This window comes from Sciurus carolinensis, chromosome 3, assembly GCF_902686445.1.
Source record: "Sciurus carolinensis chromosome 3, mSciCar1.2, whole genome shotgun sequence".
Taxonomy (NCBI): domain Eukaryota; kingdom Metazoa; phylum Chordata; class Mammalia; order Rodentia; family Sciuridae; genus Sciurus; species Sciurus carolinensis.
In genome coordinates, this window is record NC_062215.1 from 64,533,009 (window position 1) to 64,549,922 (window position 16,914).

The 16,914-nt window shown below is 50.1% G+C and overlaps 2 protein-coding genes across 5 annotated transcripts; one reads left to right on the plus strand and one right to left on the minus strand.

Moving 5' to 3' along the window:
* Nucleotides 1-260: 260 nt before the first annotated feature.
* Nek8 (NIMA related kinase 8) lies at nucleotides 261-13,994 on the minus strand. 3 transcript variants are annotated; one of them, XM_047544813.1, is made up of 16 exons: nucleotides 13,682-13,994; nucleotides 12,210-12,339; nucleotides 8,448-8,653; nucleotides 8,095-8,327; nucleotides 7,522-7,653; nucleotides 6,822-7,030; nucleotides 6,600-6,679; nucleotides 6,336-6,517; nucleotides 6,091-6,241; nucleotides 5,061-5,137; nucleotides 4,376-4,493; nucleotides 2,378-2,528; nucleotides 1,970-2,133; nucleotides 1,706-1,864; nucleotides 1,386-1,544; nucleotides 261-1,018 (listed from the first exon to the last, which is right to left on the minus strand). In XM_047544813.1, exons 2-16 carry the CDS (start codon nucleotides 12,254-12,256, stop codon nucleotides 993-995), a joined length of 2,094 nt encoding a protein of 697 aa, XP_047400769.1. In that variant the 5' UTR covers nucleotides 12,257-12,339; nucleotides 13,682-13,994; the 3' UTR covers nucleotides 261-992. The 3 variants fall into 3 exon arrangements, with proteins under 3 accessions (XP_047400769.1, XP_047400768.1, XP_047400770.1); XM_047544812.1 differs by having other exon boundaries at nucleotides 262-1,021; nucleotides 13,682-13,993; XM_047544814.1 differs by lacking the exon at nucleotides 12,210-12,339 and having other exon boundaries at nucleotides 262-1,021; nucleotides 13,682-13,993.
* Nucleotides 11,937-16,564, plus strand: Tlcd1 (TLC domain containing 1). 2 transcript variants are annotated; one of them, XM_047544829.1, is made up of 5 exons: nucleotides 11,937-12,719; nucleotides 13,637-13,973; nucleotides 15,124-15,206; nucleotides 15,308-15,390; nucleotides 15,798-16,563. In XM_047544829.1, the coding sequence occupies exons 2-5, from the start codon at nucleotides 13,921-13,923 to the stop codon at nucleotides 16,179-16,181; spliced, it is 603 nt and encodes a 200-aa protein (XP_047400785.1). In that variant the 5' UTR covers nucleotides 11,937-12,719; nucleotides 13,637-13,920; the 3' UTR covers nucleotides 16,182-16,563. The 2 variants fall into 2 exon arrangements, with proteins under 2 accessions (XP_047400785.1, XP_047400784.1); XM_047544828.1 differs by lacking the exons at nucleotides 11,937-12,719; nucleotides 13,637-13,973 and adding an exon at nucleotides 14,445-14,808 and having other exon boundaries at nucleotides 15,798-16,564.
* Nucleotides 16,565-16,914: the final 350 nt, after the last annotated feature.

The window sequence follows — 16,914 nt, forward strand, 5'->3', positions numbered from 1 at the left end:
CAGGACCACGTACCACCCAGGGACCCATGGCCCCAGGTGCTAGGCAGCCGAAGCCAGGCAACCAGATCAGAGGAGCCCGATTGAGGTGGGATGAAGAGGACGGGCTAGGCGCTGGGTCAGAGGAACCTTGGCCCCAGCCCCTGGTGGCTCCCTTATTTCTCCCTGGGCCTCAGTCGTGGTCCTGCAATGGCAAGTAGTTAGACCCAGCCCATTCCTGGGGTTTCTGACCACCACTACCCACCCCTGAAGAGATCATACTCCAGGCAGGAAGTTGATATTTTTATTGGAGCTACTTCCAGTCTTTTGGGAAACCTGTCTGGTTGAGCCAGCTACCTTTTCCCCCAACCCAGGTTTGGGGACAGGCTGAGGATGCTAGGCAACTTCTTGCTGGGATCCTCTAAGCAGCCAGCCACTTCATGGCTCCTGCACTCCCCCAGGGGAAGGAAGGCTCTCGAGGTTGTGCAAACCCCTGCCTCAGGACTGGCAGGAGGTGGGGGCACAGCAGGGAGGCTTCCCTCAGACCTCCTGTCTTAGGCCATGCAGGGACTAGGTAGGCCTAATGGCCAGTCCAAGCAGGTCTCAGTTTGCCCTACTCTGAAGTTTGCAGTTGATCTCCCAGGGGTTACCACGGACTTATTTCTGAGCTGAGAGAGAAGGCACAGACTGGGTAGAGCCACAGTCTCCTTTTTTTAGGGATGGCTTTGGAAGACCACCCTGCCAGACTAGGTCTGGCTGCCAACGCCAGTGAGGTTGGACCACTGTGGATAGTGAATAAGGGAAGAGGGAAAGGAGAGGGAAAAGAAGAGGTGTTAGGGAACAGAGTGGATTGAGGTTTCCCTAGGGTCAAAAGCAAAGCAGGCCTTCACTGTCCCTTTCATTCCATTGATATCACAATCCAGAAAGCTGGTGGGAAGTCATGCCTTAGGTACCTAAACTCTTCAGAATACTCAGAAGAGAAGCAATATCAGGGTGGTCCAGAATGGCCCGGTGCCTCAAGAGGGGACTGGCTCTTCTGTGACTGCTGGAAGAGTATCAAAGAGAAATCCCTGCAGCCTCCCATAGGGCAATGCCTCCAGCTAGCATTGCACCCATCTCCACTCCTATTGGGCCCTGGAATGTCCAGGGCCAGCAATGGATATTCAACTTCAACTTGACCCAGGGTGTAGGAGGAGAAAGAATGCACGTGAGCTCTGGGGAGCAATGGAGGCAGCCCTTTCAATGAGACTCAGAAAGCCCACCCTTGCCCACCCAAACAGAAAGCTCAGAGTTTTACCCTGACGCTTCTGCTTTCATTTATCCTGGGGGATTTTGGTGTAATTACAGGGGATGGGGAGAGGTCAGTTGGGTTAACACTTGTGTGGATAAGGTGGGAAAAGATAACTCACGTCGAATAGCCAGGAGCGTGTTTCCATGGCAACAGGACACAGACGTCACTGTGTAAGGATGTGTCTCATCTAGCTGCACTGGCCGCGGGAGTCCTGCATCCTCATCCCTCCTTCCCAGTCGCCCTCTGGCTCCTTTGCCCCAAGAGTACACTTCACCCTCTGCCAGAGAGAATCCAGGGTGGGAAAGGGGAGGGAAAGGGCACAGCCAAGTAAGTACTATACGACCAGACTGACTCCAAAAGATTGCTGAGGCCAGTGGCCCTGTGCATGATAACCCCCACTACCCATACCTCAGTCTGCCCCATCATGCCTACCCTCACCTGCCCCAATGGCTACTGTGAAGGCATCTCCACAGGCCACTGTCACCATCTTGATACCCTCAAGGCCTTGGACTCGACATGGTGCCCGGCTGCCCCGGCGGGCATTAGTGCCCAACTGCCCATGCTGATTGCTGCCAAAAGTGTAGCAGTCACCTGAGGCTGTGAGAAAGGGAAGGGGAGAAGAAGGAAAGGGACACCTTAACAGAGGTCCCAAGGAAGCCAGGTGAATCACCCTCAGACCTCCTATGCTCAGGTACTACTCACCAGTCACAGCAGCTGAATGAGCAGTACCTAGGTCAACACTTAGCAGGGGCTCCCGATCCAGGGGTGCAGAGCCTAGTGGAGTGAAGCTCAGGGCCTCCTCTACTTGCTGGTGGGGGACAGATTCCTCCCCAAGGAAGTGGTGGTCCAGGCCCAGCTTATTGAACCTAAAGGCAAAGCCAGAAGTCAGTTCAACTAACAGTTTGAATATACTGCCTCCCCGCACCTTCTAGGCTAGGGCTGGTAGGATCTATCCCACCAGAAGAAAGATCCCATCCTGAGGTGAATTTGGCAGCACCCTCAGCCCCCTTCAGTTCTGGTCCTTGGTGGAAGGGAGACAATGAGGGATGGGATATGTGGCAGCCAAGGAGGGCAAAGGGACAGGCTAATTATCCTGATGTGTCTATTCACCTATTGCTTCCACAGGCCAGGGCTCCACCAGGCACGGTGAGGATCATGGAAGAGTCAATGCCACATACAACCCGGTGGGCTTCCTGTCCTATGGGAACCGGCACCTGCTGGGGACAGCTATGGGACTCCCTGGTGCCTAGTCCCAGCCTGCCTATAAGAAGAAACCAGGATGGGGTTAGTTTGAGCTCTAGGATTAGTGATGCCAGAAGGAGGAGGGCCTATGAGGAGGGAACAGCATGGGTAAAGGCTATTCTCAGCCTGAAATGGCTTTCCTGGGCCCCTCTGCTGGTCAGTCTTCAGATGCCACCTCTGCCATCTCCAGATGGCTGTTCCTTGAATTCCCATACTTCTGAACTTGGGATGTACCCCTGATACTGTCCTCTAGTATGCTAGAGATGAGTCATTTCTTCCCCTATGAGACTGAGTACTCTCCAGCATAATGGTGCACACCTGTAATCCTAGTAACTGGGGAGGCTAAGGCACAAGGATCTCAAGTTTGGGGCCAGCCTAAGCAATTTAGTGAGACCCTGTCTCAACATAAAAAGCCAAAAGAAATAGGGAAGTAGCTCAGAGATAACATTCCTAGGTTCAGTCTTCAAACCCAATAAGTAAAGATAAAAAAACAGACTGAGTCCTCCAGGAGAACAGGACCCAACTATGTCATTCTAATGTCATCCCTAGTCGAAGTGCCAAGCGTGACACTTAACACAGAAAAAGCCTCAATAAATACAGTTGGATGGGCTAGTGCATAGTTCAGTGATAAAGCATGTTCTTAGTATGGTTTGAGCCTCAGCACTGCAAAAAAATAAATACTGTTGAATAACTGAAATCTCCATTATTATGTTGTAAGTACTGGGAAGAAGCTCCTTTTTTTTTTTTTTTTTTTTTTGGTACCAGGGATTGAACCCAGGAGTGCTTAACCACTGGGCCAAATCCCCAGCCCTTTTTAGTTGGCAATGGACCTTTATTTTATTTATTTATTTATATGTGGTGCTGAGAATCAAACCCAGTGCCTCACACATGCTACGTAAGAGCTCTACCACTGAGCTGCAACCCCAACCCCACCCCCAGCCTTTATTATTTTTATTTTCTATTTTGAGACAGGGTCTCACTAAGTTGCTGAGGCTGTTCTTGAACTTGGAATCCTCTTGCCTCAGCCTCCTAAGCCACTGGGATTACAAGTGTGCACCACCATGCCCAGCATGGGAAGCCATGTCTTATTCATCTTGTCTCAGTTCTCAAGCACAGGGTGAGCATATAATGGATGTGAATTAAAAATCTGTTGAATGAGTTAATAGAATTAATAGAAAAGCTGGGTGCACATACACCTGTAATCCTAGTGGTTCAAGAAGCTGAGGCAGGAGGATCACAAGTTCAAAGCCAGCCTCAGCAACTTAATGAGGCCCTAAGAAACTTAGTAAGACTCTGACTCGAAAAATAAAAAGGGGTGTCAGGTGTGGTGATGCACACCTGTAATCCTAACATCTTGGGAGGCTGAGGCAGGAGGATCTGGAGTTCAAAGCCAGCCTCAGCAAAAGTGAGGTACTAGGCAGCTCATTGAGACTCTGTCTCTAAATAAAATACAAAATAGGGCTGGGGATGTGGCTCAGTGGTCAAGTGCCCCTGAGTTCAACCCCCAGTACCCCAAAAAATTAAAAAATAAAAAATAACAGTGCTTCAGTTGTAGTTCAGTGAAAGAACATTTGCCTAGCATGTGTGGGGCACTGGGTTCACTCTTCAGCACCACATAAAAATAAATAAAAATACTGTGTTCATCTACAACTAAAAAAAAATTTTTTTTTAATAAAAAATAAAAAGGGTTGGGGGTGTAGTTCAGTGATACAGTACCCCTAGGTTCAATCCCCAGTACCATGGGGGGAAAAAAATTGAAGGAAAGAGAAAGAGAGAATCAACCATGGGGTGGAAGGTGGGTATAAAGGGGAACAAACCACAGCTAAAGAGAGAACCTAGAGGCTGAAGCAAAGGTAGGGAGCTTACCGCCATCTCCACGCCCCCAGGCAAAGAGTTCTCGCTCAGTAGACAGGGCCAGCACATGGGAGGCCCCACAGGCCACTTGTACCATCTCATAGCCAAGCAGGGCCTCCACTATGGTGGGCTAGAGAAGGGGAGAAAGCAATGAGAGACTGGGAAGGGATCTGATACTAGACATACACATACATACCACCACAGCACCCACTGCAGAGAGAAAGAGGCTGCAAATTCTAAATGGCATCTAATTCCTGTCACATAATGCTCAACGCTGGATGGGCACCGCTGGGGAGGCCTGGGTCTTTACCTTTTTTTTTTTTTTTTGTACAAAGGGATTAAACCCAAGAGCACTTAACCACTGAGCCACATCCCCAACCCTTTTTCATTTTTTATTTTGAGAAAGGGTCTCACTAGGTTGCTTACAGCCTCACTAAGTTGCTCATGCTGGTTTCAAACCTGCAATCCTCCTGCCTCAGTCTCCTGGACCACTGGAATTACAGGCATGCATCACAACACCTGGGAAGCCTAGTCTTTCTGTACTTCCCCTAATGCAGCCCAGAGCAGGTGCAGCTTAGGAGCTACTGGGACCCATGGCTGCTGGGGACTTCCCTGCCCCCAGCCTGATGTCAACATTCATATGTGGCCTCCCTACCATCCCCTCACTTCCCCTCTCCAGTGTACATGTGACACCCACCTGGCTGATATCAGTGAGGCTGCCGTGGCCTAAGCACCCATTGCTGCCACTGCCAAAGGTCATGATGATGCCTCGGTCTGGGAAGGAGGTCAGTAAGTAAAGAGGAGGGAAAGGAGTTAGATTGCTCACCAGGTGCCTAGGTCACTTGTGGGTTGGAGGAGCAAGATAAAGCTTGGGGCTTCTGGGTACCGTGGTGCACACCAGTAATCTCAGTGACTTAGGAGGCTGAGGCTGGATTTAAAGTTCAAAGCCAGCTTCAGCAACTCAGCAAGGCCCTCAGCAATTTAACAGCAATTTAACTCAAAATAAAAAGAAAAAGGACCAGGGATGTGGCTCAGTGATTAAGTGCCCCTGGATTCAATCCCTGGTACCAAAATAATAATAATAATAATAATAATAATAATAATAATAAATAAATAAAAAGTGATGGGGATGTAGCTCAGTATTAAAGCGTTCCTGAGTGCTCCACCCCCATACCAAAAAATGAAAAAATTAAAATTAAAAAAAAAAGCTGGAGGGTAAGGCGAGACAGGTGGGAGGGTGAGATAAGAGAAAAGGATAGGGGTTTATTTCCACTGCGTAACTGTGGTTTGTTTGGTACTGGGGATTAAACTCATGGGTGCTTAAAACACTGAGACACATCCCCAGCCCTTTTTATTTTTAATTTTGAGAAAGGGTTTCACTGAGTTGCTTAGGGCCTTGCTAAATTGCTTACTTTGGCTTTGAACTTGAGATCTCCTGCCTCAGCCTCCCAAATCTCTGGGATTACAGGCCGTCATCACTGCCCTGTACAGTGTGTGACTTTGGACAAGGGACAGTCTCTCTAAACTTTAGTTTCCCCATCTTTCAAATGCAGATGATGCCATGCCTGTTGTGTAAGGTAAAGGAGATGGTATAAATAATCTCCTTATCAGCAAGTAGGAGCAGTCACTCAACAACTAAGAGATGGAAGCATTAATTGAGCAATGAGGAAAGTTGCTCTTGTGGCCTTCTCCTAAGTCCCCATAAGATAGTCCCCTGACAGGCTTACCAGTCAAACAGGCTGTGAAAAGGTCCCCGCAGGCCACATGCTTGATAGTCACGCCTGACTGGCCTTCCAGGAAACGAGAGATGAACTGGGGCTGAGGCTGCTCCACTGCCCCTGGGAGGAGGGCATCTCCAAGGGCGCCTAGGGGTGGGGCCTGCGGGGGGCGGGGTCATTGCCTGAACACCTCTGATCTTTCTCAGGGGCCTCCCACCCCTCACCTAGTCCAAGCCCCCAGATAAACTGCTCACCTCCCACAGGATGAGGCGCCCAGAGCGCGTGACCCCGGCCTTCTGCGTGCGCCCTGTGGCCACCTGGACCACCTCTGTGTTAAGCATCGGCAGCTTCAGTGGGGTGCCGAGTCCACCACCCCATGTGTACACGGATGACAAGGGCGGTGGGATGGCCGGCCTTGCAGGTCCCCGGGGGATACCTGCCAGAACAGGGCATTGGGGCAGTTAAAACTGATGGGCATAGTGGGGAATCCATGGGTCTTAGCATCCACCTCAACCTACCCCTGCAGCGGGTACCAGTGGTTCTGCTCCCTGCACTTCCAGGAGCCATGGGTGTTCCTGGGGCCACGGACTTCTCTGCCCTGCGAAACAGATAGGGGCCTCAGACACAGACCTTCCCTGGCAATCCTACACACCGGTGTAGAAGCCTCGCTCCAGGCCTCCTGTGCCCCACAGGACCTCTACCACCCAGGATCTATCCCTTTTTTTCCCCACAACACATGCCTCCTTATTCGGACGCTGCCCACGTCAGTGTGCAGGTTAAGGAGGGCCCGTATGCAGAGGGGTTGTGCCATGATGTGGCTGAGTGGTGGCCTATGTGCAGGCTCCAGGCTGAGCAGACTCAGGACAAGCTGGCGCAGCTCAGGGCTGTACCGGTCAGAGATGGGTGCAAAGGTGCCGCTCATAATCTTTAACACTAGTGCTGGCAGGTTCTGTGAAGGTTCCAAATTGGGAATGGTCTGGGTGTTGAATTGGGCTTTTAGGCAGAGCACCCCCACCCCCCAGCCCCTGGTCTGATGGGGTAAGAACAGTCCTGTCTTCAGAAGATTTCAGTCTCATCCGGGGACTCCCAGAATGATAGCGGAGCCAAACCCTGCTTTCATGAATCCATCTGAAAAGGGAGCTGCAGCTATGTCCTCAGAAACTCCACGCTGAGAAAACTCATGGGCTTGCTCTTGGTAGTGTCCTAATCTGATGGAAGAGAAATAACCATGCCCTCAGGAGCCCACTAAAGGGAGGAAACAAGTCCTGCCCTCAGGAATCCATAGTCTGAGCAAGAACCACAGCTCTGCCCTGGAGTAATCCACCAGTCTGGATGAGGGAGAGACATGACTCAGTCACAAAAAAAGAAAACAAGTGGTTGGAGCGGAGGGCTGCTGGTGGAGGAAGGATTTCCCAGTACCCTCGGGGGTGTTATACTCACTGCAGCCTCAAAGGCTCTCTTGAGGCTAGCCAGCTCATAGAGGACACAGCCCAGGGCCCAGATGTCGCTCTTCTGGTTGTAGGGCTTGCCCTCACACAGCTCAGGGGAAATATAGCATGGAGTACCTACCACCTGTAGGAGAGAAATCTCATTACAGTCCTGAGGAGGAGGAAGGACCAGAGGCTCCAGTCATGGGCCCAGTGAGGGACAGCTTCTCCTCAAGGGAGGCCAAAGGGTTTCCTCCTGCAGGACTACATAGCCAGGAGCCAAGAGCATAAGGCTTATTTGTTTGTTGTGGTACTGGGGATTGAACCCAGAGGTGCTTTACTTGAGAGCTACATCCCCAGTCCTTTTTACTTTTCATTTTGTGACAGGATCTTGCTAAATTGTTGAGTCTGGCCTCAAACTTTCCATCTTTTTGCCTCAGCCTCCTGAGTCACTGGGATTACTACTATGTGCAACTACACCACACTGAGCCAAGATTTTTGGAGGGGAAAAGGAGGCAGGGATGTGGAATAGGCCTTGGCCCTCAAAACTTCCAGCACCCTCCAGGTTCCCTCCAAGTCCAGGCACCGTGTAGGCCTTGCTCTTGCTGCTAAGGATCTTGGAGATGCCAAAGTCACCAATCTTGACAACCATGCGATGTTTGTCAAGAAGAATGTTCTGGGTCTTGAGGTCCCGATGCAGGATGAAGTGGGTATGCACATGATGCAGGGCGAGCAGAATTTGCACAAAAAAGTGCAGGATGGTCTCTTCCTCCAGCAGGGAATTGCAGCGCTTTTGGATGAACTCAGCTAGGGTGCCACCTGTGGCCCAAGAAACTAATCAAGATACAGGCTTTTCCACACCTGAAACAATCCCTTCCCTTTTATGCAACATGGCTCTAGGACCCCTGCAGCCAGGCCAGTGCAAGGAAGCTGACTTACCTGGTGCATATTCCATGGCAATCATGAGGGCCTTATCCTCTAGGAAGTTCTCGTAGTACTCAATGACATTGGGGTGATTCAGCAACTTAAGCACCTGACACTCATTCTGGGCTGCTTGCCGTTCTTCCTTGGTCATCTGCTCCACTGGGATCTGCTTGATGATCACCAGCTTCTGGTCAGCTTTGCGCAGGCACAGGTGCACAATTCTGGCAACAAAGTATAGGGCAGGCACTAGCTGAGTTTCTAGCCATATATCAGATAACGCATAACTAGGGACTGAATGTTCCTTAGAAGAGCAAATGGTGCTGGTTATGGTGGTACACACTTGTAATCCCAGCAATTTGAAAGGCTGAGGCAAGAAGATTCCAAGTTCAAGGCCACTTTAACAATTTATCCAGGCCCTAAGCAATTTATCGATATCCTATTTCAAAAAATAAAAAGGGCTGGGGGTGTAGCTCAGTGGTAAAAGTGCCCCTACGTCGGGTGTGGTGGTGCATGCCTGTAATCCCAGAGTTTAGAGGTTAAGACAGGAGGATCCCAAGTTCAAAGCCAGCCTCAGCAATTTAGTGAGGCCCTAAGCAACTTAGTGAGACCTTATCTAAAATAAATATAAAAAGGTCTGGGGATTTGGCTCACTGCTTAAGCACCCCTGGGTTCAATCCCTGGTACCCCCTCATGGAAAAAAAAAAAAAAAAAAAAAACAAAGAAAAAAAACAAGAACAACAAAAACCCAATAAACAAAACCCCACTGAACATGAGAACAGGAAGAACTGGTAACAAACTATGTAGGGCCTCAGCTTCACCCTTGGCACAGTGAGATTAAGTTCTGGAGTTAACTGCCTGGGTTCAAATCCTGGTTCCTCCTCCTACTAATCATCTGATATTGGATATTTATATGACATCACCATCTGGAAAATAGGGTTGTTGAGATGATCAAATGAGTAAATGTATGTAAGGTATTTAGCACAGTGCCTGGCATATAGAAAGTACTTAATGGGTGGAAATTATTCATATTAGTATTTCATTTATTAATTTTTTTTTATGTATGTGTGTGTGGTGGGGGTACTAGGGTGCTCTACCAGGGGTGCTCTATCACTAAGCTACATCCTCATCCCTTTTTATTTTTTAAATTTCGGGCCAGGGTTTCACTAAGTTGCTCAGGCTGGTCTTGAATTTGGGATCCTCCTGCCTCAGTCTCTCCTGTTGCTGGGATTACAGGCGTGGGCCACAATGCCCAACCATATTATTTCAACTCTTTGGTCAGTGTGCATAAATTCAGGAACTACATTTTTCTTGTTCACTACTATACTCCTACAACATAGCCCAGTATTTTGCAAAGAGTAGGAGTTAAATATGTGCAGAATGAATGGACTGTAATCTTATGATTTAAGTCTTAAATTTTTATCTACCTCTCTTCTGAGTCCCAGACTGACATATCCAACTATGTTTTCCATCTCTATCTGTATAGCTCACAGGTATCCTAAAATTTAACAAATACAAAATTCTTGATTCCTGTCTCCAAACCTTTCCTTCCTCTGTTTCTTCCATTTCAGTAAATGACACCACCATTCCTGAGTTATTAAAATCAGATATGTTGGGGCTGAGAGTAAAGTTCAGTGGTAGAGTGCTTGTATAGCATGTGCAAGACCCTGAGTTCAATCCCCAGCACTGCAAAATAAAATTTAAGTTGCATACTATTCAATGGCTAATGAGACCTAACTAGCCCAGACCTAAATTCATTAAAAAAAAAAAAAAAAAAAAAAAAAAAAAAGTTATGTGTGGTGGCATATGCCAGTAATCCTGAGACTCAGGAACACTATAAGTTCCAGGTTAGCCTGGGTAATTTAGTGAGACCCTATCTCTAAAAATTAAAAGGTTGGGGGTGTAGCTCAGCAGCAGTAGAGTGCCCCTGGGTTCAATCTGTAGTATCCTGCTGGAGAAGAGGAAAAAACCAGCAACACAGGGCTGGGGATAGGGCTGAGTGGTGGAAGAGTGTTTGCTGAGCAAGTAAGCAAGAAGCCCCGGGATCAATCCCCAGCAATTCCCCCCATAAAACAAACAAGCAAACAAAAAACAAAGGCAGGGGAGTTCTTCAATCCATAATCCCAGCTACTCTGGAGGCGAGGCAGGAGGATCACGTATTTTTTTTCCTTTTTCTTTTCTTTTTATTGAGTACTGGGGATCAAACCCAGGACTTTGAGCAAGCACTTTAACATTGGGATACATCTCCAGTCTTTGTTTTGTTTTAAACAAGCTCTGGTGGCTGGGTGTGGTGACACTAATTGCAATTCCAGCAATTTGAAGGCTGAAGCAGGATGATCTCAAGTTCAAGGCTAGCTTCAGCAGTCTGGCAAGACCTTTCTCAAAATAAGATAAAATAAAAAAAGAGGTGAAGGAGGTGGGCATGCTGCCACATGCCTGTATTCCCAACAACTAGGTAGGCTGAGGCAGGAGGATTGCAAGTTCAAAGCCAGCCTCAACAATTTAGTGAGGCCCTAAGCAACTTAATGAGACCCTGTCTCAAAAACTAAAAAGGGCTGGGATGTGGCTTAGTGGTTAAGTGTCCCTGGGTTCAATCCCTGGTACCAGATAAAAATAAAAGACTAAATAAATAAATAAAACTTCTCTGGGCTAGGTGTATAGCTCAGTTCAGTGCTATGCATGTGTTTATTAGCCTTCAGAGGCCCTGGGTTCAATTTCCAGCACAAACCAACCCTCTTACCCTTATACTAAATCAAGTAAACCCCTTTACCTCATTTTAAAAATCATAATCTGTTCCCTGCCCTCCATGATAATCATATTTTACATTCTTTACCTTGCCCACTACATTTCAAGGACATTAGTCTTTTTCTCAGTTTCTTTTTTGGTACTGGCAATTGCACCCAGGGTGCTCTACCATTGAACTACATCCCCAGTCCTTTTAATTTATTTATTTTGAAATAGTGTCTCGCTAAGTCGCCAAGGGTGGCATCGGACTTGCAATCTTCCTGCCTCAGCCTCCCCAGTTGCTGGGATTAAGCTGTGCTCCTTCAGGTCTGCATCTGTGTCGTGATTGTTTCGAATAATTCTTTCCATGGGAGGACCTTTGCATATGCTGCTTCCTTTGCCTGAAAATCTTCCTTCACCTTCAGAGTACTGGTCTTCTTTTCTTAGTTTTACATCTCGCCTCCCAAAGAATTCTTACTTAACTACCCCAAGTAATTATTCTCCATACTGTTGTGACTTTTTAAAAAAGTTGTAGATGGGCACACATACCTTTATTTATTTTGTATGTGGTGCTGAGGATCGAACCCTGTGCCTTACACGTGCTAGGCAAGCGTTCTACCACTGGGTTGTACACCCCAGCCCCTGTAGTTACTTGTGAATAACCTTTCATAACTGCTATTAACTTCCTAACTGCTTTAACAATGTCTTGTTTACTATATAATTTTTCTACAGTCTAAGTTCCTAACGGGAAAGGACCAGGCCCGTTTTGGTCATAACTGTACACCTAGCGCCCAGAATCCGACCTATGCAGCAGGCAAATTTGTCGAAGAACAAGGAAACTAACAGAACTCCGCCCCAGCGTTTAGGCTTGTGGGGGCGTGACCTCATTGAAGGCGGAGTGTCCCCGTCCGGACCCAGACCGGAAGCCTGGGTGGGGCTTCTCAGATTGTCGCTCACGACTGTGGGGCGGGGCTAGCCTCGTAGTGATTTCCCGGTTAGCTTTGGGATTTACTTTCCCTCTTCCCAGCAGTTTTCTCCCCCAGAGCCCGGGCTCACCCGAAGGCACCTCTCCCCACCACTCGGATCCGCTCGTACTTCTCCATCTCATTTCTCAGAACGCCGTTTCCGGAACGCCCCTACGGGGCGCGTGCGCAGACCTGCCCATTCTGGAGCCCCGCCCCTTACGCTGTAAAATTTTTGCGGGGCGGAGCGAGGTGTTTGGTTAATTTGTTTGCTGAATTGAACTGTGACCACAGTTCCCACACGATATCGCCTTTCTCTCACGACCCTGTTACACGTAAGGCCCAACAAATAAGGCTATACCCCGTTTCTTAGTGCGCCCCGCAATGGCCAGCACGATACCAGCCGCTTCCCACACCCGTGGCCCCATTTGACCCTAGTAAAGTTTGTTAGATGGAGGGATGGCTCGTGCCCAAGAGTTACCCCTCAAAGACCGAATGGGGTGGGAAGCGAGGACCGAGGCCCCAACTTCCCATGACTGACGCTATTTCAGAAGAAGGATTTTCATTGGCACGCAAACAATAAACAACCAAAACTGAACCAAGGGTAAGTTGGGTCTGTGGGGCATGGAGCAGAATTAGTTTCGCGTTTGACTAGGGAAGGGCAGGGAAAACCCCGAGCTATGAAAATTAATTCATCTAGGGCTGTTGCTACTAATAAGTAACGCGCACTTTCAGCCTCCCCCACCCTTTGACACCCAGAACGCTGCAGTAGGGGGGATCAGCCCTCCATGCTTCTCTAAAACCTCTTTGGGAGAAGCTGGGAGTAGAAACATACCACTATCCGAAAGGGTCAGGGATGGGAGGGAAGCCCGCTGTTTCCCACAGATACATTCAACGCTTCTGCCCAGAGATAGGGGAAATTGGTTAGTAGGACTGCTGGGTCTAGACCAGCAGTCTAGCTGCTTCCTGGCGTCTGTGCTCTGTGGGAGCTCCATAAAAGCTCAGTACTAAGGAAAACGATGGTCATTTAGCTTAGGGTTAGCGTCCCTATTTCTAAGTGGGCGAGGAATGCCGGGAAAGGGGTGTTTTAACTTCTGCTCTCGTCCCACCTTTTGAAACGACACCCAAACTCGCCCATGTGGAACGATCACTAAAAGGGCTCCAGGAAAACCCCCGGGATCCCTGTCCCAGGCCGGTGTCAGCTGGCTGACAAGCTGCCCTCTGAGCAAAAGGTAGTGCAGAGGGGAAAACCACTCACGCAGGACATCGTGTCCTCACCTAGAAACCGACTGGACCTTGGGTGACCCAGGAGTCCCATGGGAGTTAATATGTAACCTCGGAGCCTTTAAGGGAGACAGTAAACACTCAAATGGCTTAGTTCCTGGGTCCCTGTGCCTCGGGTTTCTAGCTTCTTTCTCCCTCCCTCGCTCCCACTTCTGCCCTCCCCTCCTCTGCTTACATCCCTCAGCTAACACACCTCTTCACTTCCCCCACAGGCTCTCAGTTGCCCTTCTTTTCCAGGGTATGCCCAGACACCCCCCCCGCCCCCCAAAGCAACTGCCTTACACTTTTGGAGGTCGGAGGAGACTCTCGCCACCGTGAGGTCAGGCTGACATCTAGTGGCCAGGATTCGCAACTGCTGCAGACGCGGGCCTGGAGAGAGGGTCACCCCAGCTGTCTGGGCAAATCCGCAGTCTTCCCCGCCCCAGCCTTCAGGGAGCCAGAGGAGGATTGGGACTGTCTGTGGGAGGGTTGTGACAGCCGCTTGGCTCCAGGAACCCAAGAGTGGACTTGGAGAATAAGTGATGAGGGGTGACTCAACAGTTCCTAAGTGCCACTCTTCAGGGGCGCGGGAGAGGTAGGTAAACACGTCGGTCTCTGGACAGTGGAGGAACAGGGTCTGGGAGGAGCCATTATCCGAGGCGGGGCTCCAACCCCTTCCCAGGACCAGGGTTTAGGGGATGTGGGTGTGTGATGATTCCCGCCCTGCTCTGCCCAGAAAGGAGTTGAGGGCGGAGAGTTCTCCCAGTACCCGCCCAGAGAGCCGCTGGTCCCCAGAGCAAGTGGGGATGCGGGTTAATTGAGGCCGTGCGAGCGAGGGCGGCTGGGGACTCCTTCGGCAGTCGAAAGGCGCCAGCGAGGGGTGCCTGGGAGGCGGCATCCCCAGGACAGCCCTTTCCCGCCCGAAGTGGGCAGGGCTCGGGCGGGGCCGGGAAGGCCCCGGGGGAAAATGGGGCTCTCACCCTCCGCAAGGCAGAGGCGCCCGAGGGGCGGAGGCAGGCGGGCGGGGCGGGGCGGGGCGGCTGGGGGCGGGGGCAGAGGCCTCGCCGGGAGGGCGGGGAGGAGCGAAGGGGCCTAGACGGCTCCGCGAAAACTGTGGGACTGGCGGCCGGCAGGAGAGGCTACCGGGGTGGACTGGTCGGAGAGCGATCCCTGTTCCTAGAACAGCCCGAGGAGGCGGCCTAGAGGGTGGACAGACAGAGGGCAGGAAGGGCCATCATGCTCCCACTGCTGCACCCCGCCTTGCCGCTGCTCCTGGGCGCCACGCTGACCTTCCGGGCGCTCCGGCGCGTACTGTGTCGCCTGCCCCTGCCTGTGCACGTGCGCACCGATCCCCTGCGCACTTGGCGCTGGCACAACCTACTCGTCTCTTTCGCCCATTCTATTGTATCAGGGATTTGGGCGCTGCTGTGGTGAGTGAGCGACTGGGGGAGTGAGGTGGCCAGGGGATCCCGCGTGGGGTGCAGGGACTGGCTTCTGAGTTACTATTCTCATCACTCACGGCCAGCAAGAGGCCTTGACGCTCACCTGATTCCCTGTTTGGAAAACTACCCAACCAGGAGCAGCCCGGAGAAACCAGAGGCACCTGGGTTTCGGCCAAGCCCCTCCTCACTCCCTAGTCAGCCAATAGCGCGAGTCCAGACTGCTCTGGGATTGGCAAGGGTATTGGGGGGAGGGTCTTTGGGGATGCCGAAATGGAGAGACTTCCCTTCTTCCCTCGCTCCCAGTTTATGGCAGACCCCAGAGATGCTGGTGGAGATTGAGACTGCATGGTCGCTTTCAGGCTATTTGCTCGTTTGCTTCTCCGCAGGTAGGTCTTGCCCATGAAACCTCAGGTAAGTGGGGGACAAGGAGAAGAGAAAGTTTCTTGTTCTACCCGCTTTGTGACCTCTTCTTCCATCCCTCCTTTAGGGTATTTCATCCACGACACAGTGGATATTGTGGTTAGTCGTCAGGCTCGAGCTTCTTGGGAATACCTTGTTCATCATATCATGGTAAGTGAGAAGCCTTCCAAGTGGTACAGGCCTGATGTGGGCAACCTAGTCTCAGCCTTGTATTTCTGAACCCAGGAGAGCGAGCCATTCCCAGCCCAGTCCCGTTTCTTAAGCTAGTTTGCTGAGGGTTGACACCATCTTTGTCCTTGCTTACTGAATCAATTCCTGGACTCATCTGTTACCTCAGTAAACAGACTGGAAACTGTCACTCAAGAGTCAGAACTAGTGGACAGGGGTCAACATCTAAGCTATATGGAATGCGAAAAAGCATCTCATCCACTGCAAGCTTTTATTCCGCAAGAAATAGGGAAGCATTTTTCAGTTCTCAACCTGGTTGGTGGTTTTATTACATGAGGAAAGCATTGACACCTGGATTCCCAGCCCTTGTCCTCTCACTTGTCCTCCAGGCAATGGGTGCCTTCTTCTCAGGCATCTTTTGGAGCAGCTTTGTAGGTGGGGGTGTTCTAACACTACTGGTGGAAGTCAGCAACATCTTCCTCACCATCCGCATGATGATGAAGATCAACAATGCCCAGGATCTCCTTCTCTACAGGGTCAACAAGTATGTCAACTTGGTCATGTACTTTCTCTTTCGCCTGGCCCCTCAGGCCTACCTCACCAATTTCTTCCTGCAGTATGCAGGCCAGAGGACCCTGGGCACCTTTCTGTTGGGCATCCTACTCATGCTGGATATAATGATCCTCATCTACTTTTCCCGCCTCCTCCGCTCTGACTTCTGCCCTGGGCGTGTTCCTAGCCGGCAACACAAAGACAAATTTTTGACTGAATAAGAGATGTAGAGCCTGGGACTTGCGACAAGGACAGCAAGCAAAACCAGGGACAGAAATAGCCTCACACATAAACAGACTCTGCACCAAGCCTGGGTGTCCTTTGGGTCCAGCCTTCCCACCTCAAATCTGCACCCACACTATTGAAAACACTAATGAAAGCACTCCTCTGAAGTCCTGTTTTCTTGGGCAAGGGGTGAGGGAAGCAGACAGACTGGTTGGACATGTAGATGGGTGTGAAAACAAGGCACTACCTCAGCAGCAGCCAATCCACAATGCCCTGAAGTGTATGCAACTCCATAAAAATAATCCCTCTGATCCCTCAAACTGGTACTGTTTTTACACACAACCTTTTTCAAGGGGTTTTGAGCAGGGGCATTTACTGTGGATTAAACTGGGGGCAGGGGGACACTCTAGAAATCCTCAGCCCTTTATGAGACAAGAGTCTAAGTAGCCAAGGCTGGCTTCAGACTTTTCATCCTCCTAAGGAGCTGGGATTACAGGTATATTCCATTATACCCAGCTAGCTTGTTCTCTTACCCATAGGATGAGAAGAGGCATGTTTTAGCTGGCCCAGGATAACTAATCCTCATCTAAATAATGAATACCTCTGGAACCCAAGCTCTTACCCCCAGGAACTGTAACAAGTATGATGGCTTAATAGGTGATAGTTCAGAATAAGTAGATTATAAAGAGACTTGCTTTTGCTCAGGGCTGAGGACATAGCTCTCCTTGC

Excerpts from the sequence above, each read along its gene's own strand:
- Nek8 (XM_047544812.1), bottom strand. The coding sequence starts at position 12,256 with ATGGAGAAGTACGAGCGGATCCGAGTGGTGGGGAGAGGTGCCTTCGG. Across the intron at positions 8,654-12,209 it reads GTGGGGAGAGGTGCCTTCGG|AATTGTGCACCTGTGCCTGC; the intron begins GTGAGCCCGGGC and ends CTTTGTTGCCAG. Across the intron at positions 4,494-5,060 it reads GCCTCACTGATATCAGCCAG|CCCACCATAGTGGAGGCCCT; the intron begins GTGGGTGTCACA and ends CCCCTTCTCTAG.
- Tlcd1 (XM_047544828.1), top strand. The coding sequence starts at position 14,615 with ATGCTCCCACTGCTGCACCCCGCCTTGCCGCTGCTCCTGGGCGCCACG. Across the intron at positions 14,809-15,123 it reads GGGATTTGGGCGCTGCTGTG|TTTATGGCAGACCCCAGAGA; the intron begins GTGAGTGAGCGA and ends CCTCGCTCCCAG. Across the intron at positions 15,207-15,307 it reads GCTCGTTTGCTTCTCCGCAG|GGTATTTCATCCACGACACA; the intron begins GTAGGTCTTGCC and ends TCCCTCCTTTAG.